The sequence below is a fragment of the Pseudopipra pipra genome, chromosome Z (genome assembly GCF_036250125.1).
Source record: "Pseudopipra pipra isolate bDixPip1 chromosome Z, bDixPip1.hap1, whole genome shotgun sequence".
NCBI lineage: Eukaryota > Metazoa > Chordata > Aves > Passeriformes > Pipridae > Pseudopipra > Pseudopipra pipra.
This window is the reverse complement of record NC_087581.1, coordinates 20776425-20797883: the sequence shown is the minus strand read 5'-3', so window position 1 is coordinate 20797883 and position 21459 is coordinate 20776425. Positions and strand designations below refer to the sequence as shown.

At 37.5% G+C, this 21459-nt stretch overlaps 1 protein-coding gene across 1 annotated transcript in view; it reads right to left on the bottom strand.

Moving 5' to 3' along the window:
- Positions 1-4289: 4289 nt before the first annotated feature.
- The window catches only part of DMGDH (dimethylglycine dehydrogenase), a 41802-nt gene continuing 24632 nt past the window's right edge, over positions 4290-21459 (bottom strand). The window contains exons 11-16 of the mRNA XM_064642649.1: positions 20348-20478; positions 18693-18910; positions 17617-17774; positions 16458-16517; positions 6994-7128; positions 4290-5513 (exon numbers count right to left, since the gene is read on the bottom strand). Coding sequence (XP_064498719.1) covers positions 5298-5513; positions 6994-7128; positions 16458-16517; positions 17617-17774; positions 18693-18910; positions 20348-20478 — 918 coding nt within the window. The 3' untranslated portion in view covers positions 4290-5297. The remainder of the gene's footprint in view (positions 5514-6993; positions 7129-16457; positions 16518-17616; positions 17775-18692; positions 18911-20347; positions 20479-21459) is intronic.

Here is a 21459-nt window from a genome sequence, read left to right as displayed (position 1 = left end):
CTGCCTTCATGACAGTTCATCCAGATCTAGTATATACTGCCTACAGAGTTTATCTGTGCGTAAGCAAAGTGAGACAGCTACAACACAGACATGGCCTTGCTGCTTGCCAATGTGTGCTACAGCGTGGGAAAAGTGAGTTGCCACCGTTACTGAAGATGCAGCTGAGCTGAGCAAGATGGAAATTATTCCTATTGGAAAAACTCTCAGTATCAGCTGCTCTCTTTCACACACACTCACAAACAAGAGACCCATATGTGTCATCCCTCCCTCCTCCCCCTCGACCCCTCTGCAAAACCATAAAAATCACAGTGCTTTTTTCTTTTCATTTTGCCCATACAGATGAGGAGCCTTGATCTAGGTCTGGCTGTAAGATGGTGCTAGTGACAGTTACAGTGTAGGAAGGAAGTGAAGCAACTCAGAAGCAGAAATAGCAGCTATGTCAACAGGGCTGTCTATTTCTGCAAACCATGTAATTGCCTAAAGCAATAATGCAAACAACCACTACCTTCATCATAATTTTGATGTAAAATCTAAGACTGTGAAAGGACAGAAATAGCTATCAACTTTGATCAATTTTGTTCATCCATGGAATACCCATAAATTTCAGTGTCTAGCTGAAGATCAAATAACCATATGTTTCACATTTAGCTAGAATGTTACATATGTGTATTGCCAAATTTATACAGCCATTTGGTAACAGATCAAAGAACAGTCCACATTAAAAACTGGTTTTCTTAGTAAGAAAGCCAAATATTGAGTATGCTAGACTCCTGACTACTTTTTTTTTTTTTTTATTGACTACTTTCTTTTTGATTTCTCTGTAGAAAGTTAGTTCATGCTTCTATGAATGAAGTCTAGTGGATAGGCCTATGAAGCTATCAGGTTGGGGTTTTTTAAATGCCACTGATTTGCCTGCTGGTTTGAAAAAACCAGCAATTATGAGTGATGCTAGATTTTTTTTCTACAATGAGAATATGCTATAGTCCACAGCCAGTACTGGAACAGGAAACAACAGTACTGTCCTAAAGTCAGTTTTTCCTGAAGTAAATTCCAGGATTGTTGACAAGCTGGTATGTAACTATTAGTTGAATTTTCTTTATTGAGATGTGTTTCATGATGTTCAAAAGCAGCAAAGTTCTGATTTATCTTTTTCCTCGCTCAGATCTCATGACCAGTCTCAGATGTCTCACTGTTTATTTTTCTAACTTCTTCCATGTCCTTATTACAGGTAAAGTTCCATTCAAAGCACATTCTCATGGAAACCATTTTAGTTCATTCCAAAAAATTACTTTGAAAATCTGCATAGTGCTGTGAAATCAGAAATGGTGGATACAAATTTTGCAATAAAATTAATAATAGCTATTCACCTGTCATGTTTCCAAAGTTACCATGGTATTCAAGAGCAGCTGAACGCATATTCCCTTGTGTCAAGAGTTATGTGCTGATTATCCTACTCTACCAGAACCAGATAATCCGGTTGCCTGAGCTGACAGTTAAAACATTAAATTGAACTATCTGAAACATATACTGCAGATACTGCACATTCACAGTCTGGATGTTGCTGCCTGTCATATTTTCTAAGTATTTGTGTTTTATTTTATATTTTATTACTTGTTGAGGGAATTGGAATACCAATCAGAAAATACTATTTACACCAGATGGTATTCTCTTGAATCAAATGAATAAATCCTGTAAATGGTCTATGTTCAGTCTCTTGTGTTTCAGTCTTCTGAATCTGGAGTTGAATAATTTGGATGCTGTTTTGGGTCAGTGATTAATGAAGCCATTAAAGTGACACGTAAGATTACGGTATCCATGTGGATCTATCATTCCATACAAAGCACAAACATGACAGTTTTTCCATGGAAAGTTGGAGCAAAAATTCAAATGGTAATAGTAACATCTACTCTGACATGCAAATACTCTCTGGATATGGAATAATAAAGGAAAATGACAAAAAATATGTCTGAGAAAACAGCCTTTTGACATATCCTGGATCTGAGTATTTCAGAAAATTTCGTAGATGACCAACTGTCATTTTTTCACCGCATTGCAGTTGTCTCCTCTGTTAGCTAATGGGGTTGCGGAAGACTCCAGAGAAGTCCCTGTCAATCTTTCTACCTTGGTATTGCTGTTTAGTTGGTTAAAAGCCCTCTTAAAACATAGATGTACTACTTAAAACACTCTTGCTCCTATTCACTTACTCTTGCTGTACTTTGGCACCACAAGTTTAAGCAACACCATATCTCAACTTGTAATGAAAAGAAGTGACAGGAAACTACAAAAGCTATTGAACGCTTCCCCCATCTCATTTCTTCCGGTTTATCTTTTTTGTTTTTAAATAACGTTGAAAGATTGAGCTGTATATATGAATCTCTCTGTGGCCCTGATTTGTAAAACTTTGTCTTAATACTGTTTCATTTATCTGCACTATGCAAGAAGCTGCAATGTTGAGCTATCCTGATGAATACTCAGTAAGCTGACTTCGGTGTCAGAGGAGTAAAAAAGAAGCTAGGTCAACTAGGAAGCCCTTTTAGACATACCGCTATCACAGCTATAGTGCTTCTAATACTCAGCCATCATTGCTTAAAACTACTTCTGGCATCTCTGCTCCTGAATGCATTGTTAAACAGAAAGCACAGCCATTCCTAAGAAGTAACAGAATGCCACAAGCTCTCAGATACTCCATTTCTCTTACACGCAGTCAGTGATGAACACAAAATTGTTTTAGTCTTCTAACTTGGCAGCAGCAAAGAAACTTTACATTGCCTTGTCCCAGAAACATCATGACACGTTGTCTGCTTATCTAAATCCTGAAATTAAATGAAAATTAGAATAATAGAATATGCTGAGTTGGAAGGGACCCACAAGGATTGCGTCCAACTCCTGGCCCTGCAGAGGACAACCCCAAGACTCACATCATGTGCCTGAGAGCATTGTTCAAAAGCTTCTTGAACTCTTAACAAGTTTAGGCCTGTGACCATTTCCTTGGGGAGGTTGTTCCAGTGCCCAACTACCCTCTGGATGAAGAACCTTTTCCTATATCTAACCTTAGCCGCCCCTGACACAGCTTCATGCTGTTCCCTCAGGTCCTGTCACTGGTCCCCACAGAGAACTGTGGTGTCTGCCTCTCCTCTTCCCCTCACAAGGAAGTTGTATCCTGCAATGAAGTCTCCCCTCAGTCTTCTCTTCTCCAGGCCAAACAGACCAAGTGATCTCAGCCACTCCTCATATGGCTTCCACTAATTGGCCAAGGCTTGATCTTGGTGAGACTTGGGTGACAACAGCTGTCAGTGAGAAACACACAAAGAAATCAGTGTCTGGACCTGTATAATACTACAGTGTACAATGAGACAGGTCTGCATCAGCTACATGGAGAAATTAGGGGTTGGGAGGTTACAGCTAGAAATGCTCATGGAGGGTACAGTTTCTGAGTTCACCTGACTATAGGAATTCTATCTGCTATTTTGCTCAGGCTGCAGAAAGCCTGTCCTTTCTGCACAGTCAGAGTGATCCAGTTGATGTGTTCATGAATAGCACTTCTTCCAAGTCAGAAAAGAAGTTACAAACCTGATTCTAACTTTTCAGACTAGGATATGTGGGCATCACTGGAAAAATTTTGGCTTAGCAAAGCTCATTAGGAAAGTATATGTGAAAGTCTGTCTCAGAGGGACTCTTACTGTACACTCCAGATTGTGGTGCCTAGTGAATTTGCATAATCTTGGGAAATACTGAAATTCAAAACTATGTTCCTAAGAATTGCTCTTCTCCTCCATACTCTAAATAAAACCATAGAGCATTCTGTTGTATTTTAAATTCCTTAAATGCTCACAGAGTGACAGTGGCTAAGTGCCTCATCACAAATAATGTTGCCTTTAGAAAAAGTAACATCTCTAATTGGTTCAGCAAGATAGAACTCAGTCACTTATGAAAGTATAACACAGAATAATTTCTGAATGGTAGCTGAAGATAGTACTATATGCAAACCTGGCAAAGATTTTATTTTGACTTGCTTTTTTAAAGATATTCAGAATAGCACAATGTAATGTCAGCTAAATTATCAAGAGTAAGTGTTCATTACAAAAATCATGTTTCTCCTGGTATATGCTATTTATACATTTGCTTCTTTGCTGAAGGTTCACAGGCACCAACTCCTTTGAAGAAGGTACATTTTGGATGTTATTTGTACGTACTTTGAAAATATTTATCTATAGCCTAAAGGAGAGCATTACTTTCTTTCTGTAAGTTAGAAATTTTAACACTGTTATTGAAAAGAATTGTTGAGCACATTATTGAACTCAAAAGAATGTTTTATTAAGTTAGTGTGTTCTCACCATACACCAATCCTGCTTACTCGGGTTATTGAATATTTAACACTCAATAAAGCTCCTTTGCTGTCAGTTTAATTATATTTTTTCATTTTTAATATTTCTGTGTAATAATATAAGGCTCTTACTGCTGTTCAATCTATAATTAACAGTAAAAGGAAGAACTGACAATCTTCAGTGTCTGTCTAGCACTTCAGATTTCATACAGTAAATCCATTGATACAGTTCTTTAAGTTTTATTCAGAAATTGAACAATAACATCATGTGTGTTGTAGAATATTACATGTAATCTGCCAGATGATTCATGTGGAAAAATGAAGAATGGGCTTCCTATAACTACTTCATTGAGAAGAACTAGATTTTGATCTTCCATGAGAATTTCTGCCAGGTTGACACAATGAGAAAAAATGTCAACAGTTCAGTTTGCCTTTATTATTTTTAATGGTTAATGGAATGTATTTCAATTCCTTATGAAGCATCCTGAGAACTAGAGATACGATTTTAATGATGAGTTTGCTATTCGTGTAGTAAAGAAGCCAGAGTAAGCTACTTTACCCTGAGGGCAGGCAAAGGAGGAACTGTTGAATGTCAAGGAGGAGGAGGAAATTGCTATTGGGCAGTATCAAGAGCACCTTTGTTGTATGCATTAATGCAGATCTGCCAGCCAGTGTGGGAGCAAGCTGAATCAATGATCTACTCATTCCTTCCACTTTCTGCTCACAAGTGCTACTGGGAAGCAAGTGCTTCTGCTCACAAATGCTACTGGTTCATCAGCTCTGCTCAGATCTCTACTGTGAACAGCCCCCACAAGGAAGTAGGAGGGTAAGACCATTGACTTTCTCACTGATGTATGGCAATGAGGATCTTGTGCTTAATAATTAGCAAATCTCAGTAGTTCAATTCTCTTAATTTCATCCATATTAATAGCACTATTTCCTACTGCATAATTTGCTGTATACTCATCTGAGTTTATATTTTGGGACTTTCATCCTTTCTCTGAAGGCGTATTCTTGTTGGTTCAGTTAGCACCAGTGGCTCTTGTATAATGGTTGCTGGATAATTTTTACCTAAAAGTTCAACTTCCAATTTCTGTCCAACTTTGCTGAGTTCTGTGGGAACATATGCAAAAGCTAGACTCTGCTGAGCACCATAACTGAAACATCCAGATGTGGTATTGCCAATAACCTGAAAGAAATCACAAACAATTATCTTAATTTTCAAGATGCAGTGAGATTTTCCTAAAAAAAAAAAAAAAAAACCCAACCAACAAGCCAAACAACTACACATCTGTCAGAGACTGGATTTGCCTGATTGACTGATAGGTCGAATAAACCATGTTGTCTGTTTGCGGTGGGAGATGTGAAGGCCTAGGCTCAGGCCTGGAGCCAACACGGCCACGTCCATGCAGAGCACATGGCAGGAAAAGCCATGTGGCTGGGCTGCCGCCTGGGGCCTGCCCACACCACACACCCTGGAGCCTCTAACTGGCTGTGGCACCCCTCACTTTGGCTGGGGAGACAGCGAGTGGCAGTGAGCCAAAGGTCCTGCCTGGGGGGAGTGGCCACAATAGCCAGAGTCTATAAATACACATGCACAGGGTCTCTATCTCCCCCTTGGCCTCTGCCCTCCTGACCTGTCAACATGTGACCTCCAAAGTGGTAAATATGTCTCTCTCCTCTCTCTCTTTATTCTTTCTTCTCTTAATCTCTCTTCCTTTACTCCTGTGGACAACTTGTCTGTATTTCACTTAAGTTATGGTATTTCACTTAAGTTTGTATTTGCTGGGTATAACAAAGGTTTCCTTACTACAGCAATGCTTGCTAGTTTCAGTAATCTGTTGTAATGCTTTTTTGAAGTCTCATGTTATTTCTGTTAAACCCTTTTTGCCAAAACCCCTATTTTCTCACCAAATTAAAATCTCTTAGAGAAAAATGTGTAATTTTTCTCCAGACATGACCTCAAGGTACCACAGAATCAAAAGACTTTGCAAGAGTTTGTGTAGGCAAAATCTCTTGACGCCTGAAATAAAAGTTTAACACCTGGTAAAGAGCAGAGCTTCTAAACCGGGTTGTAACAACATCTCACATTTTGGTTTATACACTTCAGACATTAAGCAAGTTTCAAGTGTGTCATGCAGTTTAGAATATTCTCGACTGAGAGTAATATCACCTGAAACTGGGAAGTTTTTGCTCCTTGACAAAATAGTCTATTCCTACTGCATTTAGTTAAGTTTTCACTGGAACATACAGTATACACAGGCATATGTTTATTATCTACAACAATTTAACTGCCAGTGAGTGTTTCAACACATAATATATGCTGAAATGTGGAGGCCTGAACTTTGCTGTTGTTTCATTTCTTTTAAGTGAACAGCAAAAGTGTTGTTAGGAGAATGGTGAAATCGCTAAAGAAGAAAATGGATGAGAATCCTTTAGTCTGTTCCAACCCTAGTTTCTGTGACTTGGTAACATTTCACATTTTCTCTGTAGATACTTGGTTAGCCTTTGCTTCCTGCATGAAGATTAGAAAGTCTTTATCATAGCTTCAAATTGATCTGTGCCAGTAAAATAGAAATAATGCATTTACACTTCAAACACAAAGTTAGATTCTGTTTGTGGAGAATTAATATTGATTTTTTTTAACATATAGGATCTATATTCCTTGCCTTGCCATTGTGCCACACACTTTCATTTCCCTCTGGATCAATATTATCTGTTTCCAGGGTGAGATATACCAGTCGTCGTTTGAGCCCTTTTTCTTTAATCTGCTTCAGTGCTTGCTTTCCTATAAAGTCTGCTGGCTGAAAAAAAACCAGAAGATAATGATAATATGTGTTTATTTGGGTTCTGCAAAAAGTTTAGAATTATAAACATTTAAATTTATCTTAATTTCTTTTCCTGTCACTTGAGTATTTTGTATGAAATATAGATGAAATCAAATCTTTGACAGATAGTACCTTGGTATTTTTATATTGGTACATTGTATGTTGGTAATTTTATTCAGTTTATTTTTTTTCCTAGATCTCAGTACTTTAATATCAATAATTCCAACATAGTAGAAATACACATGTAGTGAGATGTGGAACAACACTGTCTGCCCAGTTAAGGTTATAAGACAGAAAACTGCACATAATTTCAGTTTCTATGAAAAAAAGGGAATTCCAGTAACCAGATCCTAAAGTTTGGGCCTTCCTCTGTGAACACACTTCCTTTTGATGCTGTATCAACCATGACAGTAACTCGTCAGTATTTCACTTTGGTGTCTCTGCCAAGCTGCACAACAGGCAGTTTACTCCATATTCTTGTTTTAAGGTAAGTATGTTTTTTTCCCATATCTGCCATTTATGGGATAATGCTGTGTGTTAGGTAAAGAGTAATATTATTGTTTGGAGTTTTCTTTTTCAGCTTGCTTAGAAAGATACATGCAGATTTTCATATTTCTGAAAGCAGACTGCATAAATGCATGACAAGTATGGGGGCAGTCATCAACAAGTCTCTGAATCCTCAAGGGTATACAGGACAGTATTTACTGTATGTGATCATGTTGAGCTGATTCCACTAGCCTCATTATATCACAGAATCAAAGAATCATTTAGGTTGGAAAAAACGTCTAAGATCATTGAGTCCAATCTTTGAGTAATCACCACCTTGGCAACTAGACCAAGTGTCACGTCCAGTCATTTCTTGAACACCTCCAGGGATGCTGACTCCACCACCTCCCTGGGCAGTCACTTCCAATGCTTTACAATGCTTTCTGTGAAGAAATTTTTTCCTCATGTCCAATCTAAACCACATCTGGTACAGCTTGATGCCATTTCCTCTCATCCAGTCACTAGTTGCCTGGGGGAAGAAGCTGACCCACACCTGGATACAACCTCCTTTCATGTAGCTGTAGAGGGATAAGGTCTCCCCTGAGCCTCCTTTTGTCCAGGCTAAACAACCCCAGCTCCCTCAGCCACTTCTCACAGGACTTGTGCTCCAGATCCTTCATTCACCAGCTCCATTGCCCTCCTCTGGACACACTCCAGCACCTCCATGTCTTTCTTGTAGTGAGGGGCCCAGAACTGAACACCTCATTCAAGATACATCCTCGGCAGTGCTGAGTACAGGGGAACGATCATTTTCCTAGTCCTGATGGTCACACTATAGCTGCTACAGGCCAAGATGCCACTGGCCTTCTTGGCCACTTGGACACACTGCTGGCTCATGTTCAGTCACTGTCACTGTTGATTCACTGTCACTGTTGATCATCACCCCCGCGCTCTTTTCCGCTGGGCCACTTTCCAGCTACTCTTTCCCCAGCCTGTAGCACTGCCTGGGGTCATTGTGACCCAAGTACAGGACTCGGCACTTGGTCTTACTGAACTTTGTACCACTGGCCTTCATACCACAGCTCATCAATCCAGCCTATCCAGATCCCTCTGCAGAACTTTCCTCCCTTCAGCAGACCAACACTCCCACACAGCTTAGTGTCATCCATAAACTAACTGAAGGTACACTCAATCCACTCATCCAGATCATTAATAAAGATATTAGGTAGTATCATGGCCAGGTTCACAGCTATGAGCTTATTTTGCCTACCAATAGCTGTGAACCTGATACCTCACATTTAAAGCTGAAGACTTAAATGTAACTTAAATGGAACCCAGACAACTTAGTTGGCTAGGTAGAGAATAAATTGGAAAAAGGAAAAAAGAGCTCTTATAAACACTGTGGTCCTGGACAAAGTTCTTTGAGAACCAAGGGAAAGCCCATTTCAAAGATGCTGAGAATTAGGACAGAGTATAAAATAGTAATCAAGCTGGATATCATTATTTCTAATAACTGTCCAGTAAATATTAGGAACAGTGCCTTGCCAGTTCTACCTATTCATTTTTTCTTTTAAGATACAGATCAGGCAAAACAAAATAATTGTATTCAGCTAAACTGCCAGATACATACCCGTCATAGGCAAGAAACATAATAGCAGTTACAAAGTCCTCTAGCTTTCCAGCCTTTGCTGAAGAGATGACTAGCAGTGCAAGCTATTTTAAGGCAGTTGATCTTAGGTCTGAAGCAGGAATTATATTCATTGGATAAGTGCCTTAGAGAAAAGAAATTAAATATTGTTGAAGACTTCAAAAATACTATTTCTGGTAATGTTCTTTAGAGATAATTCTGTAGAGAAGTGTTGCACTGTCAGAATTACAAGCAACACATATTATACTTGGAATAGATTATTATACAGTGAGTTCATGTGTTCTTGCAGTTCTTCATGTTCACATATGTCTGTGTGTAGGCTCACAAGAAATTATTATAAAGGAATGAAGAGTTTTTGCACTATTAAAGGTTAGGCTCTGTAAGCAGTTGTGGAAAACAGCTTATGAACCAGTTAAGGACGAGTTAGTCTGAAAATCGAGGTGAACCAACTGAAGATAAAGCAGATACTGTGCATAAGGACCACAGATGGCACTCTTTGGGGACAGACAGCATGAAATATAGCTCAGATCAGAAAAGACTGTGAGGATTCATTTTAGAATATAACTGTCAAGAGGCTTCTGGAAAATATAAAGCTAGTATCTCAGACCAGACAATATTCAGCAATTGTAGTTCCCTCTCACTTTTCTACTATGCAGAAACACCTACAACTATAGGAAATACCTACAGCTAGAAATGCAAATAAGGGTGTATACCATAGCACGACTCACAGACTAAAATGCTTTGCATAATGAAGAGAAATAACAAGGAACTAAACATTTGCTTAGCATTGCATCAATTCTTTCCTATTCATTCTAATGTAATTTCTGGTATTTAATCACAGAGAATGTAACTTTGTAACTAAATACAAGTATTCAAATAATGTTACATGCCAAAGCTACAGCTTAAGCTGCACAGAATAGTGTTCTAAAGGAGATATGGCACCTGCACTACTAATCTACCTAAACCCTTCTTGTATGCAAACACCCATCTCTAAGAAATTGACATAATACAAACAACTGATGAATTACCTAATTATTTTGGCTCAAAATTCCTGGCTTAGTAGGTCCTTATTACTTTAAGTGGCCCAACAAAAACACTGGGAATGACCTAGGTGTTCATTTTATACAGATAACAAAATCACTGCAGATTCTTTCTAACATGTTTCATAGCCTGCATAAATTTGTGGAATAAGTTCCTCTGTTTTATGACCCTCTGGACATCAAATGAAGTAATGATAGAATATGGTTCCACACCTAAATTTCAATTTGAATGGAACTTAGGTGGAGAAGTACATCAAATAAATATGTTATAGACATAAAAAATGGGGACTGAAAGAGAGGTGGGAAAAAAATACCATTCCCCTCTCTCAAATTCCTAATTTCTATCCATCACTCCATCCTTTTTCAGATCCCCAGGCTCCTTGGCTCTTCTTCAGTAAAGTCTCTGCTGTTTCTTCTTCCTCCTCTTCCCTTTCTTGTGTGGAGTAGAGATGGCATGAAATACCAGGTTATGGAGTGGGATCAGTCACCAATAGTGTAGTCATTCCTCTCAGAACAGGAGATATGCGAGTTGGAGAAGTGAAGGAAGGGCAGACAATGGCAATAAGGGCGAGACACAGAAATTCTTGAAGTTCAGACTGTACTGCATCAAGTTGGAGCACTTGATCCAGACCTGGACATCAAGTGCCAGGCATTCCACCCACCAAGCCTGCTGTATACTGGATTAAGAAGCAAGAAGATTATGATGAATCATTTGCTGTAGTCCCACAAAGTCAGTCTTGTTTTAAAGTCAGTGATTGTTTAAAAAAAAACAAACAACAAACCAAAACCACAAACAAGAGAAAAACTTAACAAATAACTAAGAAACGGAAAACACAAACAAATAGCTACAAGTAGTTGTTTTTTCTGGTTGTCCCTACTCACTGCTTGCCTCTGTGCTTCTGAAAGTGCAGGGTGTTACCAGGTCAGAATAGTAGCATTTAATGAGAGTCATTTAATGATGTAAATGACTACATATGCTGCAATGGTGCAGGGATCTGGAAAGCCAGTATGTACATCTGTTCTGTCACTTTCCCCACCCTCTCTCTTCACCTAGTGCTGGGTGGCGTTTCTGGCCAGGGCTCTAGAGGCCCGAGGCAGGAGTGGTGATTCTGCTAGTGCTCCCTTTTTTGGAGGGTATGCTTTCTGCAATTGGGACAGTTCAAGATTCTTTTAGTTTTCTTTCTCCAACCTGCAGTCATGAAATTAAAAAGAAAAAAAAAAAAAGGCACCCTTTCCCTAAAAAGTTTGTTGTTTTGTGCTTTAATACATCAGGACATAGCACCTTAGACCATAGGAACATAACGAGTTGGACTGAAACAACTGAGAACAGTTCTGGCAGAGTGGCCAGGAGGGAAACAATGACTAGAAAGAGGAGGGCATGAAACTGTAAGTCTAAATCTGCTACCAAAGGAATAAAAGGATGGAAGCACATGCTTAGAACTGCTCACTCTAGTTTCCCATGAGATAACAACTCATGTATTGATATGTTGGAGGTTAGACTAATATTCAAGGACTTCATCTTGTCATTCACCCATCTATGAGAAGCTGCTGGGTATAACACAACTTTTATGCACAATGCTTAACAAAGCAGTTACTCATGTATCTAATAGGTGCAATATTAAAACCACCAAATATCAAAGTGAGAAAAAGAGGTAGTTCTTGTAGCCTGAGGTGCATTTTGACAATGAAATTCAGGTAGTCACTGAGTAGAGTTGGAGGAGATGACATGCAATTAGTGATAAGCAGACAGGGAAAGGAGCAAAAAACAATGGAGAAGGTTTTGCGCTGGTATTAAAAAAAAAAGAAAGGAAAAGCTGGCAGAGTAAGCCAAAGAAAATGTAAGAGATTCTGGATATAGAAAAATCACAGAATCACAGAATATGTTGCATTGGACGGGACCCACAAGAATCATCAAGTCCAACCTTAGCCCTGCACCGGACCATATTCAAGAATTGCACCATGTGCCTGAGAGTATCAACCAAACGCTTCTTGAACTCTGTCAGGCTTGGTGCTGTGACCACTTCCCTGGGGAACCTGTTCCAGTGCCCAACTACCCTCTGGGTGAAGAACCCTTTTCTAATACCCAACCTAAATCTCCACTGACACAACTTCAGGCCATTCCCATGGGTCACCACAGAGAAGAGATCAGTGCCTGCCCCTCCTCTTCCACTCAAAAGGAAGTTGTAACTGCAATGAGGTCTCCCCTCAGTCTCCTCTTCTGCAGGCTGAACACACAGCTGCTCCTCATATGGCTCCCCCTCAAGGCCCTTCGTTGCCCTCCTTTGGACACTCTCTAACAGCTTAATATCTTTCTTATATTGTGGTGCCCAGAAGTGCACACAATATTCAAGGCGAGGCTGCACCAGTGCAGAGCAGAGTGGAAAATCTGGAAAGAAGCTTGGAATGCAGAACAAAGAAACTGCCCCAGTAAATAAAGAGGGCTGAGGCAAAGAAACACTGCCTCAGTAGTTTCTCCTAGTGGAAACAAACATGAATTATGAGCTAAGCAGTCGGATCCTGGCCTGTAGGAGCACACCACTGCAGAGTTCCAAAGAGTTTCCATGATCTACTGCATTTTCTTCCCAAATTGCAGTGAGCTCTTGCTGCAGAGAGCGTGACCAGGAGATGGCAGTCTTGGATACAGCAACGCAAGCACAAACAAGAGCCGACTGCGGACTCTAAGCTCCTAATGAATGTTGTCACTATTGGAATCACAAGGAAAACCCTTATGAAAGAGTTCATTTCCATGAGCAACTTAAACTGGCATGGATGTTTTTCACTGTAACATCAAGTTCTATCAGAACTTCTGGTCCATTAAGCTCAGGACAAAAATAACCTGTTTTAAGCATTCAGAGGTGAATACGCTACATTTTTGAGCACTTGAAAACCTAAGCATGTGCAAATGTGCAGACAGTAGTCTCACATATGGAGCAAAAAGAAATGCAACTTTTTCTTCCTTAAAGTTATTCTGTGAAATTCCTGGCACAGAGACTGACATTAGGACTTGATATTCAAGACTTAGTAGCAGACTGCTTATTCATGAGATGAGGCTATCTAACTTACTAAATTCAATTAAACAACCAAAAGAAAGGAACAGGTATTAAAAGAAATTTCATCACTAAAATGGACAGATTTTTGTTGTGAAGTTGTGAAGACATTATATACTCTAAATTAGAAATTAATCTTGTTACTCTCCCTCCACTTTGGTTTAATTGCAGCCCATCCTGCTCATCTGTGCAAGGAAGCAACTAACACCAACATTAGAGAAAAAGAGATTATTAAGCAAAGTCTAGAGGAAACCACTTAGAATAATGCCATCTCCTCAGCCTTACTGACAAAATGAAAGCTGGCACAGAAATCCTGAGGAAATGGGTTTACTTATTGCCATGTTATTATTTACTATACTGTGAGGGGGGGGGAAAGTCAGCTTAAGCTTTTAAGAGTTTCTCCTATTATTAATAAAAAAAAATTACTAGTCCATGTATACCTGAGGATGATGCATACACTAAACTTTCTAAACACAGAGAACATCAGGAATTTATTAGGAAATTACATCTCTTGATATATATTCCCAGATATTTGAATGCCCTCTTGTGGAAATTAAAATTCTTTTTGATCATATTACCTTCACTGGTATCTGGTTCTTCATTCGTTTTAATCTGTTTAGAAACTATTTTCATTTTCCATGACATACCACTGAAGATTCACTTATGCTGAAGTCTTTTTTTCTATTTTGTGAGCTATTTCAGCTCCATGTTGCACAGTAAGAAGCAATTAACTGAACAGTGCGTTTTGCTTTTAATTTACACAGAGATCAGCACTTTCCCCACTTGGGGGCACATGCTTTCTTCACAAAGATTATTGTTTGTGAGGAACCCAACACACCAAAATGTCAAAAAGAAGTATTTAAGTATCTGTTGTAGTTTTTATCTCGTTTGCCCTTTTTGGGTGGAAAGTTTCCTTAACCATAGGATCAGGTGAAAAAAGGGTATTGCTTGTCTTCAGTCACAGTGGCCTGTAAAGAATGATGAGGTCTACACTATGCTAAATGTACAACAAAACCAGAGGCATGGAATTGGGACTCAAACTGCCAAGAAGCAGAGTAAATAATCTCACACTGCATTTCATACAAGTGCTTCAAATATCTGAATAAGCTCAGGTACCTCCGAAGTGTCAACATACAGTCACAACTGCCCTCATTTGAGTCAATAAAAAAAATTGATTATTTCCTTTTTCACATTAGTTCAGCAAAACTGGCAAATGTTTTAAGCTGACACCCTGCATCTCTGCTGGAGATTCATTCCATGTCCATTTGCCTACAGTGTGAGTATCTGCTCCAAAGAACTGCTCCAACCCTGCAGAGAAGTATGCAGAGCAATTAGAGAATCAAGTGCTTCATGCACATTAGTGCCTTCATATGTTTTGCACGGGCATCTTGGCAAGCAATGGCTTTCCCTGTTTATGGCTGCTTTCCTGCTTACACTAAAGGGGGAAAAAAAGAAAACAAACATGTATCAAAAGGAAGTGGAAAGAAAAATGAGTAATAGTAATATTACTTTTTTATTGCACATCCCTGCAATCCTGCTAATCTCTCCTCAAGATGAAAAAATCCTTCTTTTGCAAATACAGCATAATCTTAGGATTCTGTATTTCCCTAGCATGTGTCACTTATTCTGATTAGGGCAAAATTATACTCCCCAGCGTAAACAGCTGTAACTCCACTGCATTTAGAACTGCCACTGCCACTCCTGGGAGCACCTTTCCTCAATCCTACATAGGTTGAAGAACTTTAACAGTTGGGGAGGAAAATCACTTTCCTGGGCTTGTTGCTGTTAATCGTTGGTGAAATTGTCTCATAAAAGCATTGTTTTAGGTTTAACATGCCTCCATAATTCTTTCCTATGCAAGGTTTAACATTTGCTTTTTATTTGGAGATGTAACTTAAAGTTCTGCATTCTTTCTACCAGTTCTACAGTGCCTCCACATAACATGGCAAAAATATCAAGGACGATTTATTATCTGACTTATTACCATTTCAGGTATAAAGAGAGCATAAATAAGAACAGTTTGTCCCTGTACTACATTACATCATTGTAAAGATAAAATGTTTCACAAACATTTTTTCTTCTTGATCTCCCTTACATAAAAATGTTGGCACTTCATTTTACAGATAAAAAACGGAGGCAAAATATTAAGTTGAAAATAGCGCACCTCACTTGAAATCTCTAGGACCAGGTTTTTCACAGTAGAAACTTCACTTCCATTGTGCAGAAAACTACTGTTTGAGTTGATGGACTAATTGATAGCAGCAGATGGCTTTAGATCTGCACAGGACATGATTTCACCAAGTTTCATGGAAAGGTCCTCTATTTGACAGAGTTTGGACTAGGAAAGAGAATTACAAGCAATTTCTGTATCTATTAGAGTAGAAAAGAATTTGAATTGCCAAAATATTAATACAAGAAAGTGAGATTGCTGATAAAAGGAGATAGAATAACATCTTTTTTACTGCACATTTAAATGCAACTAGCTCCATTCTATAAACTTCAAATCCGGTGGGAAAAAGTTATGAGCAGAGGACCTCTTCAGAAGTTCTATGAACAACTAATTATTTTTTTAACCAAAATATTATTTTAGATTATATTTAACTTATTATTGTCAGTTGTCAATCAGCATTTCTAAAAAATATATTTGTTTTTCAATAATTGTTGTACTAGAGTGGTAGCCAGGGAAAACGATCCTAGAGACATCTGCTTTAACAAGAATAAGCAGGTAAAACATTTTCAAAATATGACCAGGTTTGTTCAACTTGTATATATATACTATACGTTTACAAAAGTATATGACTAAAGTTTCTCTCTGAAAATAAATCACAAAGAATTATTTTTCATGTCAAAAACATTTAGTATTTGCAACTTTCTGATCTATTGTACAATTCTGTTAGCAAAAGACATGGAAAAATTTTTTTTTAAACAAGTTGGTACTTATAAAGTAATTATCCTTATAATTATAGTTGCACGGTTCAGTTTCTAAACCCATTTTGTTTTCCAGATAATGACATTTTTAATGTTCAAACACTTAAAAGAATAACCCTGGACATAATAGAACACATTGAAAGTAATAAGACATACCTTGTTTAGCTTTACAAAATGTTCCAGTCCAGCTTCCAAGGGATTAGTGTCACAGTTCATCTGTTAAAAGATATAAATTCACGATCCAGCAATGAGGGTCCATCATAGCTTTTGGCCTAGTGGGCTTATTTTTTCTTTCTGTGCATACTTCTATCTACTCTCGTGTCAAGTCTTCCATATTGCATATGTACAACTTCCATTTGAATACACTGAAAGCTTCCAATATGTAATTTAAACAGTGTATCTACTATAGTGCCTAATATATAGATATGTAAATCAGTCACCTAATTTCAATATGCAAAGTAAACACATTTCAGTAAGAAACAGGATTTTTCATCAAAGGAGACTGGAACTTGCAGAAGACTGAATAACTGAGGTATGCACACCTTTTACAACACAGCAGAATGTCTTAGCTGGAGAGGAAAATAAAACACAGCCAATTTCATTCACCACCTTCCCCTTTGGTGTAGGGGGAATAATTTGTTCGGCCGCATTTGAAGAAAGAATGAAAATAATTATCACAGGGCAAACAGAAAGGACCCCTACATGCCTGCCATTTTACCTTCTTGAGTTCTTTCATTTCAAAAAGGAATTAGGAAAAATTTCAGGTAAGCAGAAATTATACTGACCTTCCCCAAATTCTCTAGACCCCCTGAGTAGTTCTTTATTGTGAGTGAGCAAATTCTGCAGAAACAAGCTAATGGGAAATGAAAAAGTTCCAAAGACATTATGAAGCAAGAATAATTGGCCTCTCAGGACACAGTTATTACAGAAATAAAATGTTTTCAGAATCTGTCAGCCAAACTTTTGATTTTAAAACACCAGAGCTCAGCAAAACCCTCATAATTCTGTTATACACAAGAGGGAAAACCATACATGAATAGAAATAAGTGTTTCTTTGCCAGCATTGCAATGGAGTATACTAGTTATTTTTATTTAGAAATCACCAGTCAGAATTATAGCAGCTTTTCCTGCTCAAAGTAAATTTTCTTTTCAAGCGAAATGGAGAAACTGGTACAAATATTAGCTATGCTAACTCTGACTAAAAGCTATACAGTCATAACTAAATAAAAATAAATTAAAAAAAACCCAACAAACATACTACCCCCCTCCTCCTCACCAAAAACCTCAGAAGGAATAATAAAGAAGATTTTCTGACCTCTGCCCCCCAGGCTCGGAAACCCTTTTCCAGCCTTAAAGCATTCAGAGCATATGTTCCAAAGTCATCAATTCCCTCTTTCTGGCCAGCTTCCATGATTGCACTGTAAAGAGCTACAGAATCTTCTTTTCTATGATACAGCTCCCAGCCCAATTCACCTGTTATACAAAAAAGATTAATGGTTTCATCAACTCAATGAAATGATCCTAATAAATACACTCCTGTTCTTGGTCAAAAGTGGGGATCAATGCTGTAAGTGCTAATTCACACTCTAGGGTCAATTCTCCTAACATATAGCAAGTCTCATTCCCTGCAAGAACCACCAGAGGATTTGAGCCCTCTGTATTAACCAGAGGACTTACTTAAATTAGAATAATTTCCATTATTCTAATTTAAACTGTTAACTGAAAACTGTGGGTAAGGAAAAACCAGAATAACTGATAAGGAAAGGTCATGTAATGAAGTTACAATGATAAATTAAGTTTAAGGGCATTCAAACCAGATGATGACTTGGTGAGTGAATAGCAAATATAACTGAGTGTAAATAAGAATCAGTGCATTGTATCATATTTAGCACAACAGAAAGAGAATATCAATTACAAGGACTTCAGCTGCTTCAGAATGCTCTGAATTCAATGTATTACACTAGAGATGGATGTAAAAAGAAATAAAAATAAAAAGTAACTGAAAAAAACCAAAAACTAAGCACTACAGCATTACATTTTCAAAGCACATGACAAACACTAATATACAGTAATCCAAAAACAATTCTTGACGTTGGTTTTGCAGCAAATACCACAGAGGTTATCAGAACTGGCCTTTTGTTCTGCAAAATAAATATTTACACTATAGGGTATTTCTAGAAAAAAGGGTCTTGGAAAAACTCAGCACAGACCCTGACCATATCACATTTGGAAATCAATGTACTGTAATTCCTCCCACATTTATATGTAAAATATAATGAACCTACTTCTTAAGAATACATGATGAGACTTATTTTTCAACATTATTTTAGTGACATTTATTATTTTATTAATTGTCTTTTTCCTTAAGTGCATGTTTTTTCTATTGCTTACCTGTGTATGATATCCTAATAGCAATAACAGCAATATTGGAAAGTTTCAGATGTTTACACTGGAGAAACTTAAAGGAACCATGACTCAGATCCTCTTTTGTCAACTTCTGGAGGACTTCTCGTGCATATGGACCAGCTACACCAAGTACCCCCATCTCATCTGTCATGTTTTCTATTTCAACTTTGTATCCACCTGTTGTTACTTTCTCTTCTATCCATCTGCACATAAAACACAACACTGATGTTACACTTCTTATGAAAAATAACTGATTTAGATAAGATTTTAATACGAGTAACTTTTTTTAGTGTTCATCTCCCCAGCAGCTCCCAGTGCCACACCTTCTCATAACCAACAAAACTATGTGCTACATTAGATAGTCAAATCCACCATTGATGTTAACCACTGTTTTCTCATGAAACACTGGTACAGCAACACGGGCATCTGAGATATAGCCAGGAAAGAAGAGAATTTAAATGGGTGGAACAGTATATTCAAGATAAGAGAAAGAAATGATCTCATACAATGCCAATGGATTTGGCTTTGGATCCACAATGTGTTAGTAAAAAGTCAACCTACAAAAAGAGTAAGCAATAAGTACAATAAACATAAGAAATCTTCAAATAAATTTCTGTGACAACAAAAATGTACAAGAAGACTTGTTCCGTTCTGAATGTAGTAGTTAAAGTATTGGCAGGAAATTCAGTTTGGATTTAATAAAAAACAACAACTGAAAATTGTCTTTCAGGAAGCTCAGAAAATAAATAAAATTAGTATATTTAAAAATCTTATTAAGCACTAGACTGTTCTGCAGTGTTACCAGATCTCTGTCATAGGGGAGTACCAAACAGGACTTCAGAAATCTGTAGAATTAAATACATTAGACCTGACTCTGCTGTTTGGTTCCTGAATGTGCCAGTGATCCTACTGATTCCTCTGGGACTGTTATTAAACAGTACTCAAAATTAGTATACTAAATGGCATTCAAAAATACTTTGTATTCTTCGAATGTTAGGGTAGCAAGTTTCAGTCTTTTAGGCATTGATTAATTTTGATTAACTGTTTTGCCAGCAACCTCCAGTAAGAACAGCACTAGAAATGTCAATTCCAATGCTCATCTATGAAAACTAATTTATTAAGTCATCCTGCAACTGCTTCTACTTCCTTTCTTTTTGTTGTTTCACTTTGTGACCCAAAAGCCCAAGGCAGAAGACATTACCACAATCACGAAGACTACACTACCTATCTCTATGGGCCAGGTCAGTGCCTCTGGGGTCATTCGTGTTTAAAGCCAATTTTTTTTTTTTTGCGTAAGAGAACAGACTAGAAAGGAACAACTGTGCTATGTTACATCATACAATGCCAAACACAAGGTCCAACAACAAAACAATAACTACCTCCGATAACATATATTACATAACTGTCAGTAAGTTCTCCATCTTTTTACATCAGCAATAATCCACTATCCAACTGCTTATACTTCAGGATTTAAGTCAACCAAGTTTCTAAGAAACTAAATTCAATAAAGAGTATAGCTCTCATGAACTTTGTGAAAAGCTTGTTATGTACTTATTAAGAGTTTGGAACTTAGTAAAAATGTTTCTATATTAATATAACTGTATAGCACTATGTACTTACTGCATAAAAAATGAACTAACCTCAGATCATGGAGTTCTGACCCTGACCCAGTTACAAGCATGAATTCTCCAGGATACAGTTGAGAAACGGTTAGCTCAGCATAAACTTTTCCTCTTGGCGTTAACATATGGCTTATATTTGTGGAACCCACCTATAGAGTAAAATTTGCAATTATTAAGAATGCAACATAAAACCTTTCAATTCTTAAACATCATTAAATATATGGTTATATGTCTTCATCTGAAAAAAACAACTTTTTTCATGTTTGCTCTGCTGTGCCATAATAGGAGTGGAGAGATACACAACTGGCCAAGCTTAAGCTATGCAGTGGAAACTACATATTTTTTTAAAAACGGAAATGTTTAAAATAAGATAAATCAAGACCTTTATAAATATTTGTTAATTATGCATTACACAAGGCATTCTTAAGCTACATTTGTTTTAAGAATGCATTTTAAATGCAAATTCAGTCAACTTTAGTTTGTTCTCTCATCATTTGAATAAAAAATTCTACATGTTATTGATATAAATTTTTTTTTCAATCATGTGAATAAGTCTTTCAGATCCCAAAAGAATAACATATGCTTTGCCCCTTACTTTAAAGAAAGAAATACCAAGTTGGCTTATGTTTTTGTGGCCCTGATTTATGTATGCTTTTATATTATTTGTAGTTGCTGACTATGAATCTACATCTCTGTACATTTGAATCAGGTTCTGTTTAGAAACTTGATTTCTAGAGGCAAAATTTCAAATAACAGTTACTTAGCTGTGCCCACAAAACACATACATGTTCATACATATATCATCCATATAAATAGAAATATGAATATGCTGTAGCTGTTGTGCTGGTCTGGTTCCAGAGGCAGAATTTAATCTCTCTTATTTCATTCTCCTTTCACAGAAACTTGTCAGCCACCTAGTCAGTGCCCAGATTCCGTACAATGAATGGAGGAAGGAAAAATATTGCAGATATTAAGATTCTTTTGCAAGGTCACATTACATTAATATAGTTACTGACATATATCAGGCATTTAGTTGAATTTTAGGACTTGAAGCTACTCACATGTAATGGGGGTACTTTTGAATTAGATGATCAATGGAGCATAGAGGCGTGAGAAAGGAATCATATTAG